General features: G+C 42.9%; 2 protein-coding genes across 15 annotated transcripts in view; one reads left to right on the plus strand and one right to left on the minus strand.

The window, feature by feature from the left end:
• The window catches only part of CCNT2 (cyclin T2), an 89251-nt gene that overhangs the window by 50449 nt on the left and 11302 nt on the right, over positions 1 to 27500 (plus strand). For 3 of the 13 annotated variants that reach the window (XM_056533229.1, XM_056533224.1, XM_056533234.1), the window contains exons 10-11: positions 11212 to 11271; positions 24369 to 24420. The exons of 4 other annotated variants lie outside the window; for them this stretch is intronic. In XM_056533229.1, the coding sequence (XP_056389204.1) occupies positions 11212 to 11271; positions 24369 to 24420 (112 nt within the window). The remainder of the gene's footprint in view (positions 1 to 11211; positions 11272 to 24368; positions 24421 to 27500) is intronic. 6 more of the 13 variants (XM_056533226.1, XM_056533235.1, XM_056533232.1 and 3 more) reach the window with 4 other exon arrangements.
• The window catches only part of LOC130283776 (mitogen-activated protein kinase kinase kinase 19-like), a 39404-nt gene continuing 37490 nt past the window's right edge, over positions 25587 to 27500 (minus strand). For both annotated transcript variants that reach the window (XM_056533220.1, XM_056533221.1), the window contains one exon: positions 25587 to 25735. In XM_056533220.1, coding sequence (XP_056389195.1) covers positions 25669 to 25735 — 67 coding nt within the window. In that variant the 3' untranslated portion in view covers positions 25587 to 25668. The remainder of the gene's footprint in view (positions 25736 to 27500) is intronic.

The following is a 27500-nucleotide window of genomic DNA, read 5'->3' on the forward strand; positions in this document are numbered from 1 at the left end:
TTCTCCTCCCCCCTGCAACCTCAGTGCTTTCTCCTCCCCCCTGCAACCTCAGTGCTTTCTCCTCCCCCCTGCAACCTTAGTGCTTTCTCCTCCTCCCCCCCTGCAACCTCAGTGCTTTCTCCTCCTCCCCCCCTGCAACCTCAGTGCTTTCTCCTCTCCCCCCCCTTGCAACCTCAGTGCTTTCTCCTCTCCCCCCCCCTTGCAACCTCAGTGCTTTCTCCTCCCCCCCCCCCGCAACCTCAGTGCTTTCTCCTCCCCCCCCGCAACCTCAGTGCTTTCTCCTCCCCCCCCTGCAACCTCAGTGCTTTCTCCTCCCCCCCCCGCAACCTCAGTGCTTTCTCCTCCCCCCTGCAACCTCAGTGCTTTCTCCTCCCCCCTGCAACCTCAGTGCTTTCTCCTCCCTCCTGCAACCTCTGCTTTCTCCTCCCTCCTGCAACCTCAGCGCTTTCTCTTCCCTCCTGCAACCTCAACGCTTTCTCTTCCCTCCTGCAACCTCAGTGCTTTCTCCTCCCCCCTGCAACCTCAGTGCTTTCTCCTCCCCCCTGCAACCTCAGTGCTTTCTCCTCCCCCCTGCAACCTCAGCGCTTTCTCCTCCCTCCTGCAACCTCAACGCTTTCTCCTCCCTCCTGCAACCTCAACGCTTTCTCTTCCCTCCTGCAACCTCAGTGCTTTCTCCACCTCTTCCCCCCCCCCCCCCCTGCAACCTCAGTGCTTTCTCCTCCCCCCTGCAACCTCAGTGCTTTCTCTCCCCCCCTGCAACCTCAGTGCTTTCTCCTCCCCCCTGCAACCTCAGTGCTTTCTCCTCCCCCCTGCAACCTCAGTGCTTTCTCCTCCTCCCCCCCCTGCAACCTCAGTGCTTTCTCCTCCTCCCCCCCTTGCAACCTCAGTGCTTTCTCCTCTCCCCCCCCCCCCCTTTGCAACCTCAGTGCTTTCTCCTCTCCCCCCCCCCTTTGCAACCTCAGTGCTTTCTCCTCTCCCCCCCCTTGCAACCTCAGTGCTTTCTCCTCTCCCCCCCCCCCCTGCAACCTCAGTGCTTTCTCCTCCCCCCCCCTGCAACCTCAGTGCTTTCTCCTCCCCCCCCTGCAACCTCAGCGCTTTCTCCTCCCTCCTGCAACCTCAGTGCTTTCTCCTCCCCCCTGCAACCTCAGTGCTTTCTCCTCCTCCCCCCCTGCAACCTCAGTGCTTTCTCCTCCTCCCCCTTGCAACCTCAGTGCTTTCTCCTCCTCCCCCTTGCAACCTCAGTGCTTTCTCCTCTCCCCCCCTTGCAACCTCAGTGCTTTCTCCTCTCCCCCCCCCTTGCAACCTCAGTGCTTTCTCCTCTCTCCCCCCCCCTGCAACCTCAGTGCTTTCTCCTCCCCCCCCTGCAACCTCAGTGCTTTCTCCTCCCCCCCCTGCAACCTCAGTGCTTTCTCCTCCCCCCCCCCCCCCCGCAACCTCAGTGCTTTCTCCTCCCCCCCCCCCCCCTGCAACCTCAGTGCTTTCTCCTCTTCCCCCCCCCCCCCCTGCAACCTCGCAGCTTGCCTGTGATGGTAAAGGTTTGTGATGATCGTTGCTAAGATTAGAAGAATTTCACCTGTGGTAGAGTTGCTCCATTGTCCCACTAGAATGCTGGCCTTATACAGTCTGAGTAATGATATGGCCTCTTTATGGTGAAATTACTTTGTCTAACCCTGCACCCACCTATTCTTGGTGTAGATTGGTTGTAAAGTTGTCTCTATTAGTTGATGCCGGCTTGTTCCCATCTATCAGGCCTTGTCCCTTGTAACCATCTGCTCCGCCATACTGCTTTCCTGAGCACATTGGATAGACCCACAAAAGGCTTTTCATCCCTTGTGGGATATTTTTTATTCCATTCATTGTACTCTGTAGAACACAAAACGTTTTCTGGACTGTGATCCCTGTACTCGGACATTGTCAGGCTTCACTTTAATGCTGGACATTCATTCTTGTGATGGTTGAAAAGATGAGAATATTATCTATTCATAGGATGGTCCATTGTTGTGATATTTTTTTTCCTTTTACTCTATATGGGTTTTTTAGTCCGTATGCAATCACTCTTATTCCCCTTATGGCATTGTAGCTATGAACCAATGACTACTCTCGCCTTACAGTGTTATGGATATTGTTAAGCCAGAATGACAAATAAACAAAAATGCAACACTGAGCGATAACTTAACCTCTATTGTTAGCTTTTTTTAATGATTTTATCTTTGTTTTGATGGATTATATAACACGTGAAAAGAAATTGTAAAAAGTTGTAAAAACAAAAAAGAAATGTTCACCGCCAAGGTGGGTTTTTTGACACTATACTGTGTATGGACCAGTTACTGACTGAATTATGATTAATTTCTTTCTTTACTTGGGGGGGTTCTTTTATCTAATTGGTGGTTGTTGTTGTTGTTGTTGTGTTTATTTATTTCTTTAAGTTGCCACAGGGCAAAGCTTCTCAAACAATGTGTCTCCAGCTGTTGCAATGGCTGTCTGGGCATGCTGGGAGTTGTAGTTTTGCAACAGCTAGATGCACACTGATTGGGAAATACTGCCTTAAAGAGTTACTCCGCTGCTAGAAATCTTATCCCCTGTCCTAAGGATTGGAGATAAGATGTCTGATCACAGGGGGCCTGCTGCTGGGGCCCCCCGCTATCTGACGCAGCACCCGGTGTTCTAAACAAACGCCGGGTTTCTGCGGCAGTGGTCGTGACGTCACAGCCATGCCCACTCCATGTCTATGGGAGGGGGCAATTCTGCCAACACGGCCCCTCGCATATATATGAATGGAGTGGGGTGACACGTCACGAGGTGGGGGGGGGGGGGGGTAGGTTGTCATTTGGCGCCATACAGAACATTTTTCAGATAAAACAAATTGACCGATTTGTTACATTCGGATTTCTCTAATTTACTGTAGATTTGCACAAAGCTAGTTGTGAGTAGTAGTTAGAGATGAGCGAACTTACAGTAAATTTGATTCGTCACGAACTTCTCGGCTCGGCAGTTGCTGACTTATCCTGCATTAATTAGTTCAGCTTTCAGGTGCTCCCGTGGGCTGGGAAAGGTGGATACAGTCCTAGGAGACTCTTTCCTAGGACTGTATCCACATTTTCCAGCCCACGGGAGCACCTGAAAGCTGAACTAATTTATGCAGGATAAGTCATCAACTGCCGAGCCGAGAAGTCCGTGACAAATCGAATTTACTGTAAGTTCGCTCATCTCTAGTGGTAGTGCATCTTCTCCTCCATTCATTTCAGAGGTCCTGAGCTTTGCAGTACCAGACAAACACCTTTAAAAAAAAAAAAAAAAAAAACTTTGCAAATTATCTTCATTAAGGTGGTTGTCCCACCAGATATCTCCTATGTTGTGAAAAGGGGATAAGCGTATTATTGCAGGGGGCCGTCTGAGCATTGGGACCCCCAGAGATCTTGAGAATTGGGGATTAAAACTCTGTCTTCATACAGATTTATCAAAATGTGAGTTAAGAAATTTTGATTTTCCAACAGCGACCAATCACAGCTCAGCTTTCACTTTACCAGAGTTCGGTAACTGAGCTCTGATTGGTTACTGTGGGATAATCCCACCCACTTTTTCACTCACATAGAACTCCGCTGTATGAATGGGTTTTCAGTTTACCCATTCAGTGTGTAAATTCCCGACCCGCTAAAATAATGAAAAATGTTAATTATTTCGGTTGAAATCCATGCGGTTTGCATTGTTAATTGTGACAGCGCATGTCAGCGCGGTCCTGGAGCCAAATGGATTCGGCCGCAGCATCTCCGCCCAAATAATATCTGGGTGGAGATTCTATTGTGTGGATGTAGCCCTATAGGCAATGACTAAAACGGCAAGGCAGATACTTGATTGCTTCAGACTGGGAGACCGGATAGGTGGAAAGACCCTTTAAAAGATATTTATCCATTTTGTGTATACAGCTCTTATGCAGAGCCATGTACCTTCATGGTAACAAATTATTACAAATCCTGTATTATCAGCTCTTGTGATCGTTCTCCTGGTCTGTCCCCTAATATTCAGCAGTTTTAAAGAGGATCATTGGTTAGATCCTACCTCCCCAAAAAAAAGTTTGCGTTATCATTCAATTATGGTCCCCTAATCACACACCTTTTAGTTCCTGAGATATGAGGGTTTATAGTTTGACAATTCAGGGAATAGTCAGATTGGCGTGAACTTGATTTTAATAGGAGTGAATATCAGCTGATTGGTGGGACCTTTATTTTAATAGGAGTGAATATCAGGTGATGGGCAGGACCTTGTGATACAGACTCATGCGAGTGACACTGATCCCCCCTGATTCGTGGCCTCTTTCCTCTGTTATCAACCTTATTCCGGCATCAGGCTTGGTGCACGGTCGGCGCTCCAGGAGCAAGCTGACGTCACTACTGCAGGTCTTACTGTGAGCAGGCTTAAAGGGGTATTCTGGCCAAAGACATCTTATCCCCTATCCGCAGGATAGGGGATAAGATGTCTTTGGCCGGAATACCCCTTTAAACAAGTAGCAGCGGTGACGTTAGTGTGCTCCTGGAGCTCCACCCATGCATCAAGCCTCACGTGACCAACGCTTATGAATATTTATAGCCGGCCGGCGGGCCCGCCTCCAGAGCGCAAGTCAGCGCTGAAAGACGGGGACCTTCAGAGGTTCGGGGTTCCGGACTGCAGGTAGGTAATAGCAGTCCAAGACCCCGCAACGGTCCCCTGTTCACCCGTACTATAACCAGTGTATCGGGTTATAGTGCGGGTGACCGTTTTCCTTTTAGAAATAAAGAACCGGTGTATTGGAGTGTGACTGCAAGGTCCGACTACACAGGGTGAGTTGTCTGTTACCATGGAGACACATAGATCTTCATAGGAGCTGTAAATACAAAATGCTTGGAGACTTCTAATGAACTTAATGTATGATCTGTGGTATTGTATCCACCACACATTAGGTGAAAATACTTAATGACCCTTCCCAGCAAGAATGAGTAATTAGTAAAGGTGAATAAACCCATAGGAAGTGCTCTAAAACATAACTTTTACTAGTTTATGGTTAAAATACACCTATATAGTGACCCAATAAAAATTCAATTAAACTCTATCAATAGTAACGAATATATATGTATATATCCCAACGCGTTTCCGCTGCAAAAAGCAGCTTCCTCATGGGAAACAGTTACAGAGGTACAGTGGTTGGGTGCCAGTTATTGAGAGCAGCAGTAGCCACTAACTGTCTCCCTACCACTGTAGGTAGTGCTCGTGCCCACGCTGTACCAAACTTCAGAAGCGTATCCTGTGGGGACTGGAGGTGCCCTCAGGAAATTTACCAGTCCGGTACTTTTTATATAATTTGCTCAGTTTCTATTTTATGCTGTGATAGACCTGACCTGATGGTTGAACTCTGTGTCTATCCATGAGTGTTAAGAACTATGCATTTATAAACAGAAATAGCTGGAGCCTTTTCATTGTTGGATTTTTGTACTTTGTGATCTGACAAACCAGACCAAAAGACTAGGGTTATAATTAATTGTACCTCTATAACTGTTTCCCCTGATGAAGCTGCTTTATGCAGCAGAAACGCGTTGGTCTATATAAATATATTGGTACAATTGATATCAGAGTTTAATTGAATTTTTATTGGGTCACTATATAGGTGTATTTTAACCATAAACTAGTAAAAGTTATGTTTTAGAGCACTTCCTATGGGTTAATTCCCATTTATTATTTAGACTTCTAATAAAGTGTGTTTGCATCGTTTTTCATTTTAGATGTTTTGAAGTTACGAAAATTGCTCGCAGAATAGTCTATCAGATAACAGCTATTTTGGCGCAGTATTCTAGGTGTATGAGCCCTACCGTTCTGATTGGCCGCAAGGCACCGTAACTGGTTTACAGTGCTTGTTCTTTAATGGCTCCCCAAATACCCTTTTTATTTTTTTGGGACAACTTTCTGCTGATGCAATAGTACCTGCTACGTGCTCCGACCTATATGGATCTTTAATATGGCGCATGGAGGTCTCGTCTGTCAGGTTACGTAAATCGCTGAATATTGGGAGAGAATTGTTTTGTAATATACCACACAGCGCTGCTGTCTGTCTACAGTTCGGTGGTACCATGTAAGGTAACAACTGAGTATGGGGGTAAAAAACAAAAACAAATGCTATATATGTTAATCCTGCACTTTTTTTAATTTATTTTTTTTTTAACCTTTTTTTGTGCATTCCAGATGGATATTGTGTTACTCTACTTTTTTTTTTTTTGTTACTTTTGAGAACAATCTTGTGCTTTTAAATGCTGTGTATCATTTTGGTTAGTGTCTCATTTGCTTATGTGTCTGTGTGTGTATATGTGTATGTATATATATGTGTGTATATATATATATATATAATGTGTGTGTATTATTGGCAGATGGTTTGTTTAAAGGGGTACTCCAGTGGAAAACTTTTTTGTTTTTTTAATCAGCTGATGCCAGAAAGTTAAACAGATTTGTAAATTACTTCTATAAAAAAATTCTTAATCCTTCCAGTACTGTACTTATTAGCGGCTGTATACTACAGAGGAAATTATTTTCATTTTGGATTTCTTTTCTGTCACGACCACATTGCTCTCTGCTGACAACTCTGTCCATGTGAGGAACTGTCCAGAGCAGGAGAAAATCCCAATAGCAAACCTATCTTGCTTCGAACAGTTCGTAAAATGGACAGAGGTGTCAGCAAAGAGCACTGTGGTAGCGACAGAAAAGAAATCCAATATGAAAAGAATTTCCTCTGTAGTATACAGCTGCTAATAAGTACTGGAAGGATTAAGAATTTTTAATAGAAGTCATTTACAAATCTGATTTAAAAAAAAAAAAAAAAAGTTTTCCACCAGAGTACCCCTTTAATGTTTTGAGGACCTAAAATGCGGAAGGACCAATCCCTTACACAGTACAAGAAGCCATTTTGGTGCCAAAAATTAAGAGCAGTGATCTCTCTTTTGTCGGACAGGCCTTGCTGGGAGTTGTAGTTATGTCACAGTTGAAGAGCCACTGCTATAGAGCAGTGTTTCCCAGCCAGTGTGTCTCCAGCTGTTGCAAAACTACAACTGCCAGCATGCCTGGACAGTCATTGGCTTTCCGGGCATGCTGGGAGTTGTAGTTTTGCAACAGCTGGAGGCACACTGGTTAAAAAAAAAAATACCATTGATCTTAAACCTGTGTGTCTCCAGCTGTTGCAACACCCTGCTGTCTGGGCATGCTGCGAGTTGTAGTTTTTGCAACAGCTGGAGGCACCCTTGTTGGAAAAAAACTGTCATAGAAAATCTATATACTCTATAACAGTAAGTTCCAGCCCATGTCTCTCCAGCTGTTGCAAAACTGCAAGTCCCTGCTGTCCGGGCATGCTGGGAGTTGTAGTTTTGAAGCCACAGGTTAGAGATCACAGCAGAAGATACTGCCCCCTGTCTTCATGGAGGATTTTGTCAAGTGCACATTGTGCAATTGTTATACATATCTTTTTCTGTGACGCCGATACACTAGATAGCGGTACTGGCATCTTAAGAGCATATCATACTTGTTATTTATATCGCAGATATATCTCGATTTATCTACCGTATAGTTTAAAAGAAACTAACAAAAATTAAATGTGAATTATTTCTCAGGCTTTAGTTTTATTCTATATATAGGAAGACTTAAAGGGGTATTCCAGGAATTTTTTTTTTATATATATATATATCCACTGGCTCCAGAAAGTTAAACAGATTTGTAAATTACTTCTGTTAAAAAAAATCTTAATTCTTCCAATATTTATCAGCTGCTGAAGTTGAGTTGTTCTTTTCTGTCTTGCAACAGTGCTCTCTGCTGACATCTCTGCTTGTCTCGGGAACTGCACAGAGTAGAAGAGGTTTGCTATGGGGATTTGCTTCTACTCTGGACAGTTCCTGAGACAGGTGTCATCAGAGAGCACTTAGACAGAAAAGAACTCAACTTCAGCAGCTCATAAGTACTAAAAGGATTTAAGATTTTTTTTAAATAGAAGTAATTTACAAATCTGTTTAATTTTCTGGAGCCAGTTGATTATATATAGAGATGAGCGAATTTACAATAAATTCGATTCGTCGCGAACTTCTCGGCTCGGCAGTTGATGACTTTTCCTGCATAAATGAGTTCAGCTTTCAGGTGCTCCCGTGGGCTGGAAAAGGTGGATACAGTCCTAGGAGACTCTTTCCTAGGACTGTATCCACCTTTTCCAGGCCACGGGAGCACCTGAAGGCTGAACTAATTTATGCAGGATAAGTCATCAACTGCCGAGCCGAGAAGTTCGTGACGAATCGAATTTACTGTAAATTCGCTCATCTCTAATTTTATATATATATATATATATATATATATATTAAAAATTCCTGGGTAACCCCTTTTAAATTAAATTAATTTTACTTTACTTCAATTTTTTTATTTCCAAGATGTTGTATTTGTGGAATCGGGTCAGTCACATTTTATTTTATGCAATATATTTGTGAATGTTTGATCCTTCAGTGCGTGGAGTCAATAGACATTGTGACTGACCTGAAGAATGTTCCATATTTACATTCCTCAGGATGTATGTAGCTGTATGCCGATATAATGTGGTGTTTGTTGTTGTGTTTTTTTTTTCCGTTTGTTTTTGTTTTAATACAGTTGCATTGATCAGTGAAATTGACTGTATTGTTGCTTACAACTTTTGATGTATTCCACAGATCGTGGTGTGAACTTTGTTTTAGGGAAGGGTCACACATGGCGTATACGCTGCATATTTTACTGTGCAAGAAATCTACCAGGCAGCGGGAGATATGGTGACCAGACACAGGGATTCCCACCGCAACCCTGTGTGTGCAGTAAGGTTTGGAGGTGGGCCAAGCTAACTTTAGGGCACACACATTTGCGGCGGGAAAGTCCTGTGTGTCTGGTCACAGCAGAATTAGCTCTGTGTGATCCTACCCTAAAGGGGTACTCCGGTGGAAAACAATGTTTTTTAATTAACTGCTGCCAGACAGTTATACAGATTTGTAAATTACTTCTATTAAAAAATCTTAATCCTTCCAGTACTTATCAGCTGCTGTATGCTCCACAGGAAGTTGTGTAGTTCTTTTCAGTCTTACCACAGTGCTCTCTGCTGACACCTCTGTCTTTTTTAGGGACTGTCTAGAGCAGGAGCAAATCCCCATAGCAAACCTTTCCCACTCAGAAGACCCAATAAAGGGGTGGTCAACATTAGGAACAACCCCTTTCCAAATACAGGAAAGTCCGCCAGGCATTTTCCTCTGCAAAGAAAATATTATTACATGGTGGGTGTCCAGATGAATGGACATCAGTGTCATACCTGCACGGTCTACAGAGCAGTGTACAGTGCTTTTCAGCCAGGGTGCCTCCAGCTGTTGCAAAACTACAGCTTCCAGCATGTTTTGCAACAGCTGGGGAGACCCTATTTGGGAAACACTGCTCTAGTAGAAAGTGTCTGCTCGGGATGTTTTTATGAGACAACCCTTTTAGTGGGTCAGGATAAAGATTTGCCAGAAGTCCCATGCAAATCCTGTACACTGTATTCTCAGGCTATGAAGTTACCCTTTAACCCCTTAAGGACCAGACCAATTTTATTTTTGCTTTTCGTTTTTTCCTTCTCGCCTTCTAAAATCCATAACTCCTTTATATTTCCATCTACAGAACCATATAAGGGCTTGTTTTTTGCATGACCAATTGTACTTTGTAATGAAACCCCTCATTTTACCAAAAAATGTACGGCGATCCCAAAAAGTTATTTTTTTAGGGAGGAAATTTAAATGAAAACCACAATTTTGCACACTCCGGAGGGTTTCGTTTTGACACTGTACACTTTTCGGTAAAAATGACATGTTCTTTATTCTGTGGTCCATACGATTATGATACCCATGGCTAGATACTTTTCAATTTTTTTGTACCACTTAAAACAATCTCAAACTTTTGTAAAAAAATCAGTAATCTAAAATCACCTTATTTTGACCACCTATAACTTTTTAATTTTTTCGTATATAGGGCGGTATGAGGGCTCCTTTTTTTGTGCCGTCATCTGTACTTTTTATCCATACCACATATGCAGCATTTTTTGATTTTTATTTACTTTTTATTTTTTTCTGTTTACGCCGTTCACTAACATTATCATCAACCGTATCATTACGCCGTATCATTAACATATTTTGATAGTTCGGACATTTACGCACGTGGTGATACCAAATAGGTTTATAAGAAATATTTACGCTTTTTGCGGGTAAAATTGGAAAAGGGACAATTTTTATTGGGGGAGGGGGTTTTTCATATTCAATACTTTTTTTTCACTTTTTATTTTTCAATTTTTCAATTTTTTTTTTTTTACACTTATGTCCCCATAGGGGACTATCTAAAGCAATCACTTGATTGCTAATACTGTGCAGTGCTATGCATAGGACATAGCACTGATTAGTATTATCGGCTATCTCCTGCTCTGGTCTGCTCGATCTCACACCAGAGCAGGAGACGCTGGGAGACGTCCGCCATTACAGATGATCGGATCACCGCGGCAGCGCTGCGGGCGATCCGATCATCTATTTTAACGTGCGCATTGCCACAGATGCCGTGATCTGTATTGATCACAGCATCTGAGGGGTTAATGGCGGACATCTGCATGATCGCGGATGTCCGCCATCATCGGTGGGTCTCCGGCTGCTGATTGCAGTCGGGACCTGCAGTGTATGACGCGAGCACCGCTCCTATGCTCGCGGTCATACACAGGACGTAAGGGCCGCACCAGGACATACATTTACGTCCGTGGTCGTTAAGGGGTTAAAGATACAATTTAAACAGCTGCTTATCAGTCACATGATAGATGGGGATTCAAAAACTGGGACCTCCACCGATCACAGGCTGGGTTTAAATGTCTCCCAGTGGGAATGAAGCAGAGGTGGGATTCACAGGCGGGTGAGTCAGAACCATAGGATAACCTCCTCCTAAGTAATTGGGGCGGAGGCTCTATAGACTGGCATTGAGGGGGCATGGCTGTGACATCACAAGTGGGGCAGAGCAGGAATCATACCAAGTGTTTTGAAATTATTATTTTTTTACTTACCTGCACCAAATTTATCGACCCGTGTGATTATTATGATAAATATGTTGCACGTAAGCAAATATAAATTACCTAAACACTAAAGACAACAATGATAAATGTCCCCTATTGTTTTTACCTTTTATGTCCGGGAATACTGGAAGTTGTAGTTTTGCAACAGCTGGCGGTACCCTGGTTGGGAAACCATGGCATTGGAGCTGCAGGTACTATATAGGAACAGATTTATTTTTAAATCAGATTTGGCATGAAATAATAAATGTATAAAATTATTGGGAAACTACAATTCCCTTCATGCCCGGGCAGCCAACAGCTCTTTGGGTATGCTGGGAGTGGTAGTTTCACAACATTTGTAGAACCAAAGGTAGAAAACTACTATTTAAAGGGGTACTCCGGTGAAGAAATTGTTTTTAAATCAACTGGTGCCAGAAAGTTGAACAGATTTGTAAATTCTATTTAAAGAGTACCTATCATTATCTAAACTCTCACCCCCCCCCCCTCCCATCTGTCCCTGACTCGCACTGACACTATCCCTGTGTTTCTTTTCATTCAAAACCCCCTCTTTCTACCTGATTCTTGACTGCTCATTCAGCCGTCCAAGTGTGAGGGAGGAAGGGGGCGTGGCCCAGCATAGAGGCTGTGAACACAGCAGCCTGCAGCTCTGAATCTTCTCTCTGTTTACAACTGCATGTGCAGAGAGAAGAAAGATCAGAGCTCAGATAGTAAAATGAATGAGGGCATGCAGTAAGGCAGAGTCAGGAGTACATCCTGCTGTGCTATGAGCACAGTGCTGGCTCTGTCTGATTGACAGACTGGGAGCAGTGCTGAGCTTGTATGTGTCCCGGCTGCAGTCTGAGATTTCGGACTCCAACATGAGTCTGAAATCTATAAAAATGGCTTGCGGCCAGGACTGGTAGGGAGACCCCTAGTGGTCGTAGAAAATTAAATAGAAAGCATATTTTTTTAAACATGAAATTGGAAAGTTATTCTGCATACATTAAAGGGGTAGTCCAGTGGTGAAAAACTTATCCCCTATCCTAAGGATAGGGGATAAGTTTGAGATCGCGGGGGTCCGACCGCTGGGGCCCCCTGCGATCTCTCTGTACGGGGCCCCGGCTCTCCGGCCAGATAGCGGGTGTCGACCCCCGCACGAAGCGGCGGCCGACACGCCCCCTTAATACATCTCTATGGCAGAGCCGGAGATGCCGAAGGCAGCGCTTCGGCTCTGCCATAGTTGTATTGAGGGGGCGTGTCGGCCGCCGCTTCGTGCGGAGGTCAACACGCCCCCTTCCTGCAGGCTGTCGGGGCCCCGTACAGGAGATCACAGGGGGCCCCAGCGGTCGGACCCCCCGCAATCTCAAACTTATCCTCTATTCTTAGGATAGGGGATAAGTTGTTCACCACTGGACTTCTCCTTCAATCTATAATATATCGAAAGTTTTTTGTGTTTTTTAATGAAAAATCTCAATTCTTCCAGTACTTATCAGCTGCTGTATACTACAGAGGTAGTTTTTTCTTTTTGAATTTCATTTGTCTGACCACAGTGCTCTCTGCTGACACCTCTGTCCGTATCGAAAAGACAAAAAAGACATTCAAAAAGAAAATAATTTTCTCTATTGTATACAGCTGCTAAAAAGTACTGGAAGGGTAAAAAAAAATTTAATACAAGTAATATACAAATCTGTTTAACTTTCTGGCACCAGTTCATTTAAAAAAAAAATAGTTTACCACCGTAGTACGCCTTTAATACAGAATGTCACTGTTTCCCAAGCAGGGTGCCTCCAGCTGTTGCAAAACTAATACTCCCAGCATGCTGGGAGTTGTAGTTTCGCAACAGCTGGAGGCACCCGGCTTGGGAAACGATGCAGTATGAAGTGCTTCAGTGGGGGGATTGTATTGGTGGATGAGGTACATCTTTACCATGCCATCTATATCACTACACACGTTTCTGTTCAGGGTATGTATTTGGGAGATTGGCGATGTCTTAAACCCAGTCTTTTGTTTTATTTTTAATTTATTTTTTTAATATTGTAATTCAATTTTGTGTTTTGCAATAAAAAAGGATATATTTTTTAAAATCATTTGTGAAATTACGTTACTTTTTATTATAGTTTTAATATAGTGTAGTTATCCATGTTAATGGATTTTATTGTATATCCTTTTGAGAAAGGCAAGGTTCTGAGAAACCAAGTTCCCAAATACATGCCATTTACTTTTTCCAGGGACAACACATACTTTGTGAATGTCCTCCATCGAATATTGCTTTATTGGAGACCCACATGATGTAGAGACTCTCTTTCAGGCAATGCTCCATGGGGAATAGTTTTTACCCAGAACGAAAATAATTTAATATTTGCGAACCAGATTTAATAAATGTACTCATCTGGTTTAAAGTGGGGGCAATGTTATATAGTGAAACCTTTCCAAAAAGACCGCTCTCATATCCAGACCAGGTTTTCAGTTTCACTATATATTGTTTTTTTTTTTGTTTTGTTTTTAAATCAACTGGTGCCAGAAAGTTACAGATTTATAAATTACTTCTATTTAAAAATCTTAATCCTTCCAGTACTTTTCAGCTGCTCTATGCTCCACAGGAAGTTATTTTCTTTTTGAATTTCTTTTCTGTCTGACCACAGCGCGCTCCTGCTGACACCTCTGTCCATGTCAGGAACTGTCCAGAGCAGGATAGGTTTTCATATGGGGATTTGTTCCTACTTTGGACAGTTCCTGACATGGACAGGGGTGTCAGCAGAGAGCACTGGGGTCAAACAGAAAGGAAATTCAAAAAGAAAATCACTTCCTGTGGAGCATAGAGCAGCTGAAAAGTACTGGAAGGATTAAGATTTTTAAATAGAAGTAATTTATAAATCTGTAACTTTCTGGCACCAGTTGATTTAAAAACAAAACAAAAAAAAAACAATATATAGTGAAACTGAAAACCTGGTCTGGATATGAGAGCGGTCTTTTTGGAAAGGTTTCACTATATAACATTGCCCCCACTTTAAACCAGATGAGTACATTTATTAAATCTGGTTCGCAAATATTAAATCATATAGCATCTGATAAGTACTGGAAGGATTAAGATTTTTTTTTTTTTAATAGATATAATTTACAAATCTGTAACTTTATGGCACCAGTTGATTTAACCCTTTAAAGTAGGGCAATGTTATATAGTGAAACCTTTCCGAAAGAAGGCTGCACTTATATCCAGAGCAGGTTTTCAGTTTCACTATATATTGTGTTCTGACCATCAATGAGAAGACCACTGCCTTTAAGACCAGCTAGAACTGAAGTATTACTTTTAATCCAATATTGTTGGATTAAAAGAAATAGGTGCAGTATCAGGGGCACAACTTCATTGACCTCAGAGCAGTGGGAAGGGGGTTATCCTAAGATTGTTACAGTGTGACAAAGATTGGTCACACTGCTGGAATCCTCACTGATCAGGAGAGAAGAGGTTAATAGCCCCCCAAGTCAATGGACCAGCAGTGCTCCTGCTCGAATACCACTCCATTCATTCTCTACTGGACTCCGGAGCATAGCTGAGGAGTTCAGCACTTGACGGTGACTGGAGCAGTGGCCAAGCATGCATAGTGCCGCTCCATTTTCCCCTGGGACCCCCTGTTGTGTGGGTCTGACCAATGGGGGACCCCCACCAATTGGCTAGTTATCCCCCGCTGGGGATGACTTTATCTCAGGATAACCCTATAAAAGAGATGGCAGAAGCAACCAGTTAACCAAAAGTTTAGGATTTTTATTGGATCGTGACAAATTCAGTCAATTAATGTTTACTAATCCCCTAATACATTTTCCTAACAATTATATCCCAATTTTTCTATAATCCCATTGATATTGCTGATACGTTTTGGGAATATTATCAGTCCCTTTATAATCAGAGGCCTTCTAGCTGACATGGATTCTCTAGACTTCTAAAGGAAGATAGACTCTTGCGTGGTTGACTATGATCTGCCCACATTGCCTGAGGAATGTTTCCTCCTTTAGATCTTCTCTGAGCCAAAATGTGGGGCCATGTCAAAGATCTGTGACATGTCCTGGCCCAGATGGGTGCACGCTGCAGTCTTACAAAACTTTTTGCCCTCAGCTTGTCCCGTTTGCCCTGTGCCTTAAACTGTCTTCTCGCTGTCCGTTTGCCCCTCAGTCCCTTATGGCACCAATTTCCATAATACCAAAGACGGACAAAGATGCTACCTCTGTTCCCTCAGCTATCGCCCAATATCGCTGATCAATGTAGGTGTGAAGCTTTTCTCTTAAATTGACTGCTTATTCCCTTGCTCCTTCCCTTTCACTAATTATACACCCGGATGACATGGGCATTGTGTGCCAGAGAATCAAAGGACAATTCTAAGACTGTTTTGTTAACTCACATTCGTTAGTCCCACACACCCTCGTACCTGGTCTTGGTCAGTACTGAAGTCAATTGCTCCTTTCAATGGCTGGTGTTTTTCCAGATAGTTGTAGGTATGGTGATGGTGAGTATGATACGTCTACTGTCACTCAATGGCTCAGGTGTGGGTAAATGGCCTCTCCATCGCCTATGGCACCCAACGGGATGTCCCCTGTCCCTTCTTTATGTGATAGCCATGGAACGCCTGCTGGTGGCAACAAATTAGTCCCTGGACATTATTGGCATCCATATGTCCCGCTCCCACTACAAAATGGCCTTATATGTAGACGATGTGCTTTCTTTTTTTTTGTCAAACCCAGTGGTCACATTCCAGAGTCCTCTTTCTGCGAGTTTGAACTTTTTGATCAGGTCAGCAACTTCAAAGAAAACTTCAAATTGAGGTCCTGATTGTTACCCTAGAGAATTATCTTATTCATCTTCAGTCATCCTTTGCCTTTAAATGGCAACCTCAAGCCCTTTAGTACCTGGGGTTGTGGATACCTGCCAAGCTTTTTGGCCTTTACCCCGTTATCTTCCTGCCAATTTTCCTACACATTGTCAGGTTGAAGCTTTCTTGGTTTGGAAGGATGAGTGGGATCAAAGTGGACTAGTTACCCCATTTTTTTTTTAAATACTTGTTCCAAGCCTTACCTATCCTTCTGCCTGATACCTGCCTTAAATCCATCAGGAAGTTTTTCTTAAATTGAAGACCCTCACTTGCCTCAAATCCCTAGGTGGTGTTGGCCTTTCGAACCTGTCCCACAAGCCCACTTTACTATTTTGGCTAGTGGACTGGATTCTTAATACCCAATATTAAAAATGAGTGGTTCTGGAAAAATAACTAACTCCTTTCTTTCTTCACTTCCTATCCAACAGCTTCCATTGCCACTTTTGCCCTTCTAACACTTCCTGCAATCTTGGAACTGGCCTCTCCCAGTCTTTGTTCTTTCCTATTGTCCAAGTGTAATGAGTCCTTTATATAACAATCTGACTTTTCCACCTGCGGTAGGCAGGGAATCCTTCCTAGCATGGTCAACTTCTGTGGGTGCCTGGAGGTCAGGTCCTTGAGAACAGCTTCTCCACACGGAGTTCTGCCTGGGAAGTTCCCTGTCATGGTTCGTGGTTATCTACAAATATGGTTCCCCCAGGGGATTCTATTTTCCACACCCACAGAATCAAATCTATTCTGCTCCAGCCATTTCTGCCCTCTACAATATTCTCTTACCATACTTACATGCAGAAAATGGGGCTGATTGGCCAAACATTCTTATCCTGTTCCCTAAAATGGTAACTGCAGAACATGCCCAAGAGAAAAACGTAAAGATCCTGGCCCGCTAGTATCTGAAGGTCTTGGAACTCTTGGCTCTGCGGGACTGACATCGGGCCCATGATTCATGTCTGGTGGAGCATCCCTGCTGTTGTCATTTTTGCACTCTGTTTTTGGGACCGCTGTGGCTCCTACACAAAGCAACCATGGTCTCTTTTCCCAGGATCTCTCAAAGCAATCTAGCAGGGACTGCTACGGCACTCCTTGACTGCAGCCAAGACAATGATACTCCGGCACTGAAATTATACGAAGTGCCATTAACAGGCTACGAAGCTTGATTTTTAAGACTGTATAGAGTCCCCTCTGGCAGAGGACCCTGTTTGTACTGGGCGGGCTTTCAAGGCCTGGTTCCCATGGACGTTATAGACCAGGCTCTTCTTTGGCACGATGGCTGCGGTGATGCTTCATCCACCACCACCACAGTTTTTTTTTCCCTTCCCTTTTTCCTGCTGCTTGTTCTCCTTTCAGTCTTTTCTATAATGCAGTTTAAATCCTTCAATCTTTTTCGATTTTTAGCTTTTCCTTCTTCTGTGCACCCTGGCCCATATGTATAGACTTAATTTGTGAGCACCTTTTTGGGGTGTTTGACCCCTTGATGCCCTTTTTGGGCATTTTGCTTACTCTGATCTGTTACGTACTGTTGCCTTTTTATTCGTTTTAGTCATGTATGTTTGAGTTTACCTGTATTGTATTGTTTTGAAAACTCTTTAAATACAGATTTACAGGGGAAAAGCCTTGTGACACCCCTCGTGACGTCACACCCCCTCAATGCAAGTCTATGAGAGGGGGCGTGACGTCCGTCACGCCCCCTCTCATAGACTTGCATTGAGGGGGCGTGGTGTGATGTCACGACCCCTGCAGCCCGTACCCAGTATTCGGAACTAAATGTTCCGGACACTGGGGCAGTGGAGTACTCCTTTTAATGGTGACTGTAACCTTGTCCAGACCAACTAAATAGGTCAGGGTTTCCCAACCAGGGTGCTTTCAGCTGTTGTAAAACCACAACTTCCAGCATGTCCATAAAATGTAAACATTTTTTTTTTTTTTTTTTGTGAAATGGTTTAGTTTTTGTCATTTGTTTGTGATTTAAATCTTGGTCCGATAACAACCGTCTTATGTCGTGTACAGCGCAGCGTCTCAGCCGCGGCCAATGACTTGTCAATAATTTTCCATGCTGAAGCTCTCGCATTACTTTTCTGCGTGGTTTTTGATGCGAAAAACAGTGTGGATTATGCCCTTAAATGGGGTACTCCGGTGGAAACCCCTTTTTATTTTTTTTATTTTTATTTTTTATAAACTGGTGCCGGGTGCAAGAAAGTTAAACAGATTTGTAAATGACTTCTATTAAAACATCTTTACCCCTCCAGTACTTTTTAGCAGCTGTATGTTACAGAGGAAATTCTTTTCTTTTTGAATTTTTTTTGTCTTGTCCACAGTGCTCTCTGCTGACACCTCTGTCCGTGTCAGGAACTGTTCAGAGAAGCATAGGTTTGCAATGGGGATTTTCTCCTGCTCTGGACAGTTCCTGAAACGGCCATCAGGTGTCAGCAGAGAGCACTGTGGACAAGAAAAAAAAGAAATTCAAAAATAAAAGAATTTCCTCTGTAGCATACAGCTGCTAAAAGATACTGGAAGGGTAAAGATTTTTTAATAGAAGTAATTTACAAATCTGTAACTTTCTGGCACCAGTTGATTAAAAAAAAATAAAAAAAATTCTGCCAGAGTACCCCTTTAAGGGCTTTGTTCATACAGTATTTGGTGTTTCACAAGAATGTATATCCTGCTGGGTCAGGGGGAAAAAAAAATACTATCCCTCGCAACTCTATCCTGTCCCCCCCCCCCCCCCCCCATCTTCTGTCGTCTCCTTGGTTCCCAGACATGAGCTTGGTGCAAGACCAGCAAATCAAAGGCCGTGGCGGTGTCCTGGATGAGAGCTGCAGGGGATAGGTAAGTAAAGTGTTTTTTTTTTGTTTGTTTTTTTCCCTGCCCCAGCAGGATATACATTTTAGCAAAACACTGGATAACCTCTGCGTTTTTTTTTTAGTTTTTTTATGGATGTTTTGCGGCTTTTTTTTTTGGGCAGAAAATACGTGCATAAATTAAAATGCACGCTTATTTTGTACACTGTGTGAACCTGGCCTAAAGGTGAGAAAATTCTTCCTTTTTAACGTATGCGCTTTTAGGGTGCGTTCACACGCTCTTTGTTTTTGTGGGTTTTCCGCTGCATATTTGAAAGGGTGCGGGTTCTACTCACCCTTTCCACGGAGGAATTTACGCTGCGGAAAATCTGCCGCAAGCCCCTTTTGAAGTCAGTAGGGACTTCGGCAGATTTTCCGCAGCGTAAATTCCTCCGCGGACAATCTGCTATGGACAGCCGAGAAGAGCCCGCCCCTTTCATATACGCAGCGCAAAACCCGCAAAAACAGCGTGTGAACGCACTCTTAAGCCGTGTGATTTTAAACAGCTTTACATGCAGATTTTTACAAATGGGAGGAATCTGTAGCAATTTGATGTGGAAACGGAGCTGGTTTTGAAAGAAAGTAGCTGTGTTTTTCTATTCCTGGATAACCCCTTAAAAGAAAGAAAAAAGCTGAATCTGGGCCTATTCTGCATCTGAACCAGCCTGGAATATATAGGCCTTAAAGGGGTACTCCGGTGAAAACCTTTTTTTCTTTTAAATCATATGGTGGCAGAAAGTTAAACATATTTGTAAATTACTTCTAATAAAAAATCTTAATCCTTCCAGTACTTATTAGCTGCTGAATGCTACAGAGGAAATTCCTTTCTTTTTTGAACACTGATGACATCACGAGCACAGTGCTCTCTGCTGACATCTCTGTCCATTTTAGCAACCATGCATAGCAGATGTATGCTAAGGGAAGCATGGTGGCTCAGTGGTTAGCACTGCTGCCTTGCAGTGCTGGGGACTTGGGTTCAAATCCCACTAAGGACAACAATAAATAAAGCATTATTATTATAATAATGTCAGCAGAGAGAACTGTGCTCGTGATGTCATCAGAGAGCATTCCAAATAGAAAAGAATTTCCTCTGTAGTATTCAGCAGCTAATAAGTACAGGAAGGATTAAGATTTTTTAATAGAAGTCATTTACAAATATGTTTAACTTTCTGCCACCAGTTGATTTAAAAGAAAAAAGGTTTTTACCGGAGTACCCCTTTAAAGGAAAACTTTGTTGCCCCTAGCAACCAATCACAACACAGCTTTTTTTCTTTTTCTTGCTCGGTCAAAAATGAAAGCAAAGCTCCGGTTGCCATGGGCAACTTTTTAAGCAGAACATTGCCGTTATTTGCAACCAATCACAGCACTACTTACCTCCCAACCTGGCCATCGTTGATAGTGTAACTCTAATCCCAGCTGTTTAACCCTTAGGGCCCGTTCACACATTTCCACAAGGAAATTCAACTTGCAGCAGACTCCCATTGATCTCAAGGGGGTTCTGCTGCTCTGTTTACAAGCAGAAGATCTGTAGTGGAACTAGGATTGCCGCCCCCTGGCCAGTATTTACAGCCACAGACGTTATTTGATCACCCTGCCGGTATTTTTATATTAAATATACTGGCAATACGGTGGCCGGTATTTATCCAACCAATCCTCCAACTCCTGGAATGTTCCACCATATACTATACCAGTGTTTCCCAAACAGAGCCCCTCCAGCTGTTGCAAAACTACAACGCCCAGCATGCCCGGACAGCCAACGGCTGTCCGGGCATGCTGGGAGTTGTAGTTTTGCAACAGCTGGAGGCACCCCTGGTTGGGAAACACCGACCTATACTACATACTATATAGTCAAACATGCTGGGAGTTGTAGTTTTCGTTTGGGGCAGCTGCTGAGCCACAGGCTGTATCAGACGGCAAAAAAAGGGCGATGGGCACAGCCTTACATATACCTGGGTGCAACCTAGTAGCCAAAAATGACATACATTAGAGAAAAGACAGGAAAGCTGGCTACTATACTAAAAATGCACACTGAACAAATTATACAAAAATGGAAATCTTTATTACACAAAAGCAGTACACAAACAATTAAAATACACACAAAACCCTCAGGGGAGGAATGTAATCCTACTGGGGTCATACGGTATGGGGTTGGAGGTCGTAGGATTACATTCCTCCCCTGAGGGTTTTGTGCATTTTAATTGATTTTAATTGTTTGTGTACTGATTATGTGTAATAAAGATTTCCATTTTTGTATAATTTTGTCCGGTGTGCATCTTTAGTATAGTAGCCAGCTTTCCTGTCTTTTCTCTAATACAGGCTGTATCGGGGCATGCTGGGAGTTGTAGTTAGTAACTAACTGCAACTCTCAAATTTAAAGGCGTACTACCGTGCTGACAACTTCTCCCCTATCTAAAGGATAGGGGATAAGTTGCCTGATCGCGCGGGGTCCCGCCGCTGGGGTCCCCCGCGATCTCGCACGCAGCACCCCGCTCTCATCAGGCCCGGACCGAACATCCGCTCCGGGTCTGTTGACGGGGCCGGTGATCGTGACTAGAGATGAGCGAACTTACAGTAAATTCGATTCGTCACGAACTTCTCGGCTCGGCAGTTGATGACTTTTCCTGCATAAATGAGTTCAGCTTTCAGGTGCTCCCGTGGTCTCGAAAAGGTGGATACAGTCCTAGGAGACTCTCTCCTAGGACTGTATCCACCTTTTCCAGCCCACCGGAGCACCGGAAAGCTGAACTAATTAATGCAGGAAAAGTCATCAACTGCCGAGCCGAGAAGTTCGTGACGAATCGAATTTACTGTAAGTTCGCTCATCTCTAATCGTGATGTCACAGCTCCGCCCCCCTGTGACATCACGCTCCGCACCCTCAATGCAAGTCTATGGCAGGGGCGAGACAGCTGTCTCGCCCCCTGCCATAGACTTACATTGAGGGGGGCGAAGCGTGACGTCATGATACTCCGGCCCCGTGATCGGCAGTCATCAGACCCGGAGCGGATGTTCGCTCCGGGGCCTGATGAGAGCGGGGTGCTGCGTGCGAGATCGCGAGGGTCCCCAGCAGCAGGACCCCGCGCGATCAGGCAACTTATCCCCTATCCTTTAGATGGGGTACTACCGTGCTGACAACTTATCCCCTTTTAATTAAATTTTAAGAGTTGCAGTACCAAAAAATGGTCCTGTTAAAAACTACAGATCGGGGCGCAAAAAATGAGCCCTCATACAGGCCCGTTTAAGGAGAAATAAAAAAGTTATAGGGGTCAGAATAGGACATTTCCCTCGCACATATGTATCCTGTGATGTTATGTATATATAATTATGCAAATTAGCATGTCCGGTATATTTTTTTGTAAAAATAAATAAATAAATAAAAAGGTGGCAACCCTAAGCGGAACGTCCGATGTAGAATTGGATTTCGGAATAGAGATAGGGATGCCGCTAACTGTCCGTAACAGATGGCTATGGACATTAGGCGCAAATTCTAAAGTCGACTAATGTTAGCAGAATCCGCATGGAATCTCCGCAAGGGTTTCTGAAGTGTGAACGGGCCCTTACCTGCTGCAGCAAATAGGGCCCACAGCCTCTCAGGGGTTATACTAAGGAAGGCGCTTTAGCCATTGCCTCATCTCCCATCTTACTTCTTCCCTGCAGCACAGTCACAGGGTCGTCATGGCAACTGAGGCCTAGTGAAGGCCTCCAGGCCTGCCTGTCATGTTAGCGCTTCTATTACTGTGACAGAGGTGTCATAGGAGATGGGTAAAAATGAAAGTACACTGCAATACCGAAATAATACAGAAACTACAGCTCGCCCTGCAAAAAGCAAGCCCTCACACAGATCTGTAGGCAGAAATATGGCAAAATTTCTATTCATATTGTTTAATGGGGTACTCCGGTGGAAAACTTTTATTTATTTATTTTTATCAACTGGTGGCAGAAAGTTTAACAGATTTGTAAATTACTTTTAGAAAAAAAAAAAAAATCTTAATCCTTCCAGTACTTATTAGCTGAAATGAAGAGGAAATGATTTTCTTTTTGGAACACAGAGCTCTCTGCTGAATCACGAGCACAGTGCTCTCTGGTAACATCTCGGTTCATTTTAAGAACTGTCCAGAGTAGGAGAAAATACCCATTGCAAACATATATGCTGCTCTGGACAGTTCCTAAAATGGACAGATGTCAACAGAGAGCTCTGTGTTCCAAAAAGAAAAGACTTTCCTCCGTATTATTCAGCAGCTAATAAGTACTGGAAGAATTACGTTTTTTTAATAGAAGTTATTTACAAATCAGCTGATTTATAAAAAAAATAAAAAAATAAATAAAAGTTTTCCACCGGAGTACCCCTTTAAAATATTAAAACATTACAAAAACTGTATGAGGGCTTTAGATGCAAAATCATGATTTCTGCACCCAAAAAAAAGATAGTTTTAACTAAAAGAAAAATTAATTTCTGTGCAGTCGCGCTTTGAAGCTGCCATTGGGATCGGAGAGAACCGCATATGCCCCTTGTGCACATATCCCTAAGGGTCTATTTACCCGGCAGAATTCTCTGTCAGCGGAATGCCGCCTCAAATGAAAGCCCAATACGCTTCTATGGGATTCCGCACTCCCGTTGACACTTCGGAATTTCCGCAAGCGGAAATTCCAAAGTGTCAACGGGAGTGCGGAATCCCATAGAAGTGTATTGGGCTTTCATTTGAGGCGGAATTCTGCGGGCAGAAATTCCGCCATGTGAGTAGACCCTAAGGCTAGGTTCACACTACGGAATTTCCGCCTGCAATTCTGTTTTCAAATTGCAGGCAGAAATTCCGCTTACTAAAATGTACTGTATAGTGAATGGGTTTCCGTTAACAAATTCACACTTCGGAATTTGTGAACGGATAATCCGCTTGAAAATGTCCGCCTGAAGAATGGCGTTGCTCATTCTTCAGGCGGAAATACTCGCGGAACACATTGCAGTCTATTGGAGACTGCAGTGTCCGCGCGGTCCTAGCGCCGACTACACTCAAAATCTCTGTGCGGAAATGTTCTGCCCGGAGATTCCGTAGTGTGAACTTAGCCTAAAGGTGTTACCCAGCTTTTTAAAATTGATAGAATGCGGGGGGGGGGGGGGGGGGATGGAGATGGAGATGGAGATGGAGATGGAGAGAGAAGTGTCAGACTACTGCCGATGTGCAGTGCCTGACCCTACCCTTAGGGTGTATTCACACGTACAGTATTCTGCACATATTTGATGCTGCAGATTTTATGCTGCAAATTTCAATGTAAACTTAATGATTGAACACAGCATCAAATATGTGCAGGATACTAGATCAGTGAATATACACCCTTAGGGTCCGGTTACACATTATTTCGTGCATATCTTTCTACCATTGACTTCAATGGATCAGCAGAAAACCTGCAATAGTGGCAGATATGCACATTTTCTGCAGACCCATTGAACTCAATGGTAGCAAAATCCCCTGTGTATTTTCTGCAGCAAATAGGCTGTGAAAAATCTACATGAAACATGGCTGTGTGAACGGACCCTTAATGTTCATTTACTTGTATTTGCTTTCAAATATATCTTTAAAAACTTACTCTACGTCATTTTCTCTGTAAACCTCTTCCAGAAGTGGCAGAAAACATCCACAGGGGCCTGAAAGCCATAGGACCGTGGTGCTGGTAAGGGACGATGTATAAATAAAATTACTTTCAGCCATTAATACGGATTTTTAGAGGGTCCCATGGAGAGTGTTAGGATGGGAAGTGAATGTCCACCTTATCCCCCCCCCCCTTCCTGCACAATCAATTTTTGGCAGCTTTTAATTTTTTTCCTACTTTACTACCTTTTCTCCTTTTATATAACTTTTATATTTTTATGTCAAAGCAGCTATATGAGGGCTTATTGATTTGCATCCCCTCCAAAATTACATTTGCTTTTACAGCATTCACTCTTAGGGTCTATTCACACTGAGGAATTTCCGCCTCAAATTAAAGCCCATAGACTTCTATGGGATTCCGCTCTCCCATTAACACTTCGGAATTTCCCTCTGCGGAATTTCCACACGGATTCCGCAGGTGGAAAATCAGAAGTGTGAATGGGCGAGCGGAATCCCATAGAAGTCTATGGGCTTTAATTTGAGGCGGAAATTCCGCTGTGTGAATAGACCCTCAGTTTCATCCTGGGGATCGTACGATCTCAGTGAAATTTATATTTTGTGATGTTACACTACTTCAAAATAAAAAATACTCTTGCCGTATTCTGACCCCCTTTGTTATTTTTTATTTTTTTTGTCGATTTGCCTATTTATTTTTTTTGGATTTTTTGTCTATTCTATTGAGTTGGAGCTTGTTCTTTGCAGGGTGAGCGGTTTCTATTGGTATTTTGGGTTCACTTTTTGGATACACAAACACACATCAGTTAAAGGGGTTATCCAGGAAAAACAACTTTTTTTTTTTTTTTTATATATTCAGTACTTATGAGCAGCTGAAGTTGAGTTGTTCTTTTCTGTCTAAGTGCTCTCTGATGACACATGTCTCGGGAACCGTCCAGTTTAGAAGCAAATCCCCATAGCAAACCTATTGCCAGACAGGAAAACAACTCCACTTCAGCAGCTGATAATTTGATAATTATTGGAAGCTAGTTTTGCAACAGCTGGAGGCACCCTGGTGGGGAAACACTGGACTAGGGGCCATTGGACTGGCCTAGTAATGGTTGATTCCTCTGGATATATAAATATATATATATATATATATATATATATATATATATATATATATATATATATATATATATATAAATATATATATATAGCGATGACTTAAAAAAAAAAAAGGCAACACGCTTTTGAATAGAATTTTTTTTTATTTTTTATTTTTATTAAAGATTTGCTTTGCGTTGAATGTGAAGTCTGATGGCACATAAGTTGTCTATGATATCGATCGAACAAACGTGTGCTGAATGAGCTGTTCTGCCGATGGGCGCTTGTCCTGATCCCTGTGAATGAACAAATGAATAGTTTTAGCGTTGTTCCCTCCAAGTGTCGTCTGTTTTGGCCCAGCCTGAAATGCCAGAATAACTACAATGGTTTTCCATTCCAATTTTTGAAATATTTTTAATTACATTTTTTTTTTTAACCATTTTGGTCTGCATCACCATACTCGTCGCTGTGTAAACTGGTCTTTTATTTAAAGGGGTACTCCTGTGGATAACTTTTTTCTTTTTTTTTTTTTTTTTTTTTAAATCAACTGGTGCCAGAAAGTTAAACAGATTTGTAAATTACTTCTATTAAAACATTTTTTTTAATCCTTCCAGTATTACTTGGCAGCTGTATGCTACAGAGGAAATTCTTTTCTTTTTGGATTTCTCTTCTGTCACGACCACAGTGCTCTCTGCTGACCTCTGCTGTCCATTTTAGGAACTGTCCAGAGCAGCTATATGTTTGCTATAGGGATTTTCTCCTGCTCTGGACAGTTCCCAAAATGGACAGCAGAGGTCAGCAGAGAGCACTGTGGTCGTGACATCAGAGAAATCTAAAAAGAACAGCATTTCCTCTGTAGTATACAGCCGCTAATAAGTACTAAAAAGAAACGAGAGAGCGCTCCATAGCATAAAACCGCCAAAGTAAGGTCCAGGGAAGGAATGGAAATGACCCTTACCGGAGGCTGTTGTGTGAACTGACACACACACACACACACCAATGGTCAGCGTGAGTGAGTATTAGGCCCGGTCTGCAGCCTCCCCAACCAAACGAGCAATACCAAGTGAAGCCGCGCTAGGAGCGGTGGGTTTCAGCGGCGCTGACCAGGAGCGGACAGGTCAGGTGAGTGGAATGAAGAATTTATTAAAACAATGCAACGCATTTCACTGCGCTTTGGTCGGCTTCATCATGCATCTGATGAAGCCGCGCAAGCGTTGTGAAACGCGTTGCATTGTTTTAATAAAGTCCTCATTCCGCTCACCTGACCTTGTCCGCTCCTGGTCAGTGCCGCTGAAACCCACCGCTCCTTGGTAGTCTTCACTTGATAATTAGTACTGGAAGGATTAAGATTTTTTAATAAAAGTAATTTACAAATCTAACAAAATATAGATACAGGATCCGACACTGCTGTATATACGGCAAGTAATCAGCAACAGGTGGATAATAGAAGCAAAAGCCAAATCTATATGGTGCTCAGTCCAAAGATAGTAGATCCAATCCGATATAAATATAGTAAGAATTGAGGACGGCACTCACCCGAGTTGGTAGCTTCAAAAGTTTCTTTATTGTATAAACATAGTGGCGGTGTCAGACAGGTGAATGGACAGGAACGCCGAGGCACTCGGCGTTCCTGTCCATTCACCTGTCTGACACCGCCACTATGTTTATACAATAAAGAAACTTTTGAAGCTACCATCTCGGGTGAGTGCCGTCCTCAATTCTTACTATATTTATAATTTACAAATCTGTTTAACTTTCTTGCACCAGTTGATTTAAAAAAATAAATAAATAAAAAAAAAAAAAGTTTTCCACCGGAGTACCCCTTTAATGCCATGTAAAAAAAGCAATTACTACTTGTAAAATAATTTGACAACCTTTTTGAGTATTTGTAAACCTACACAATGAAGCCTCTTAGTACGCAAAGTAACGTACGGTTGGGCGAATCTGTAGTATGATTCAGTAAATCGGTCATGGATTAATTTTGCCTTGCAAATCATTCCTCGTTCCGATTCCCCGGGGAAGTCTGAAACGAGACCCTGCACTGTCTTATTCTAGACTGCT

The sequence above is a fragment of the Hyla sarda genome, chromosome 8 (genome assembly GCF_029499605.1).
Source record: "Hyla sarda isolate aHylSar1 chromosome 8, aHylSar1.hap1, whole genome shotgun sequence".
NCBI classification, from domain to species: domain Eukaryota; kingdom Metazoa; phylum Chordata; class Amphibia; order Anura; family Hylidae; genus Hyla; species Hyla sarda.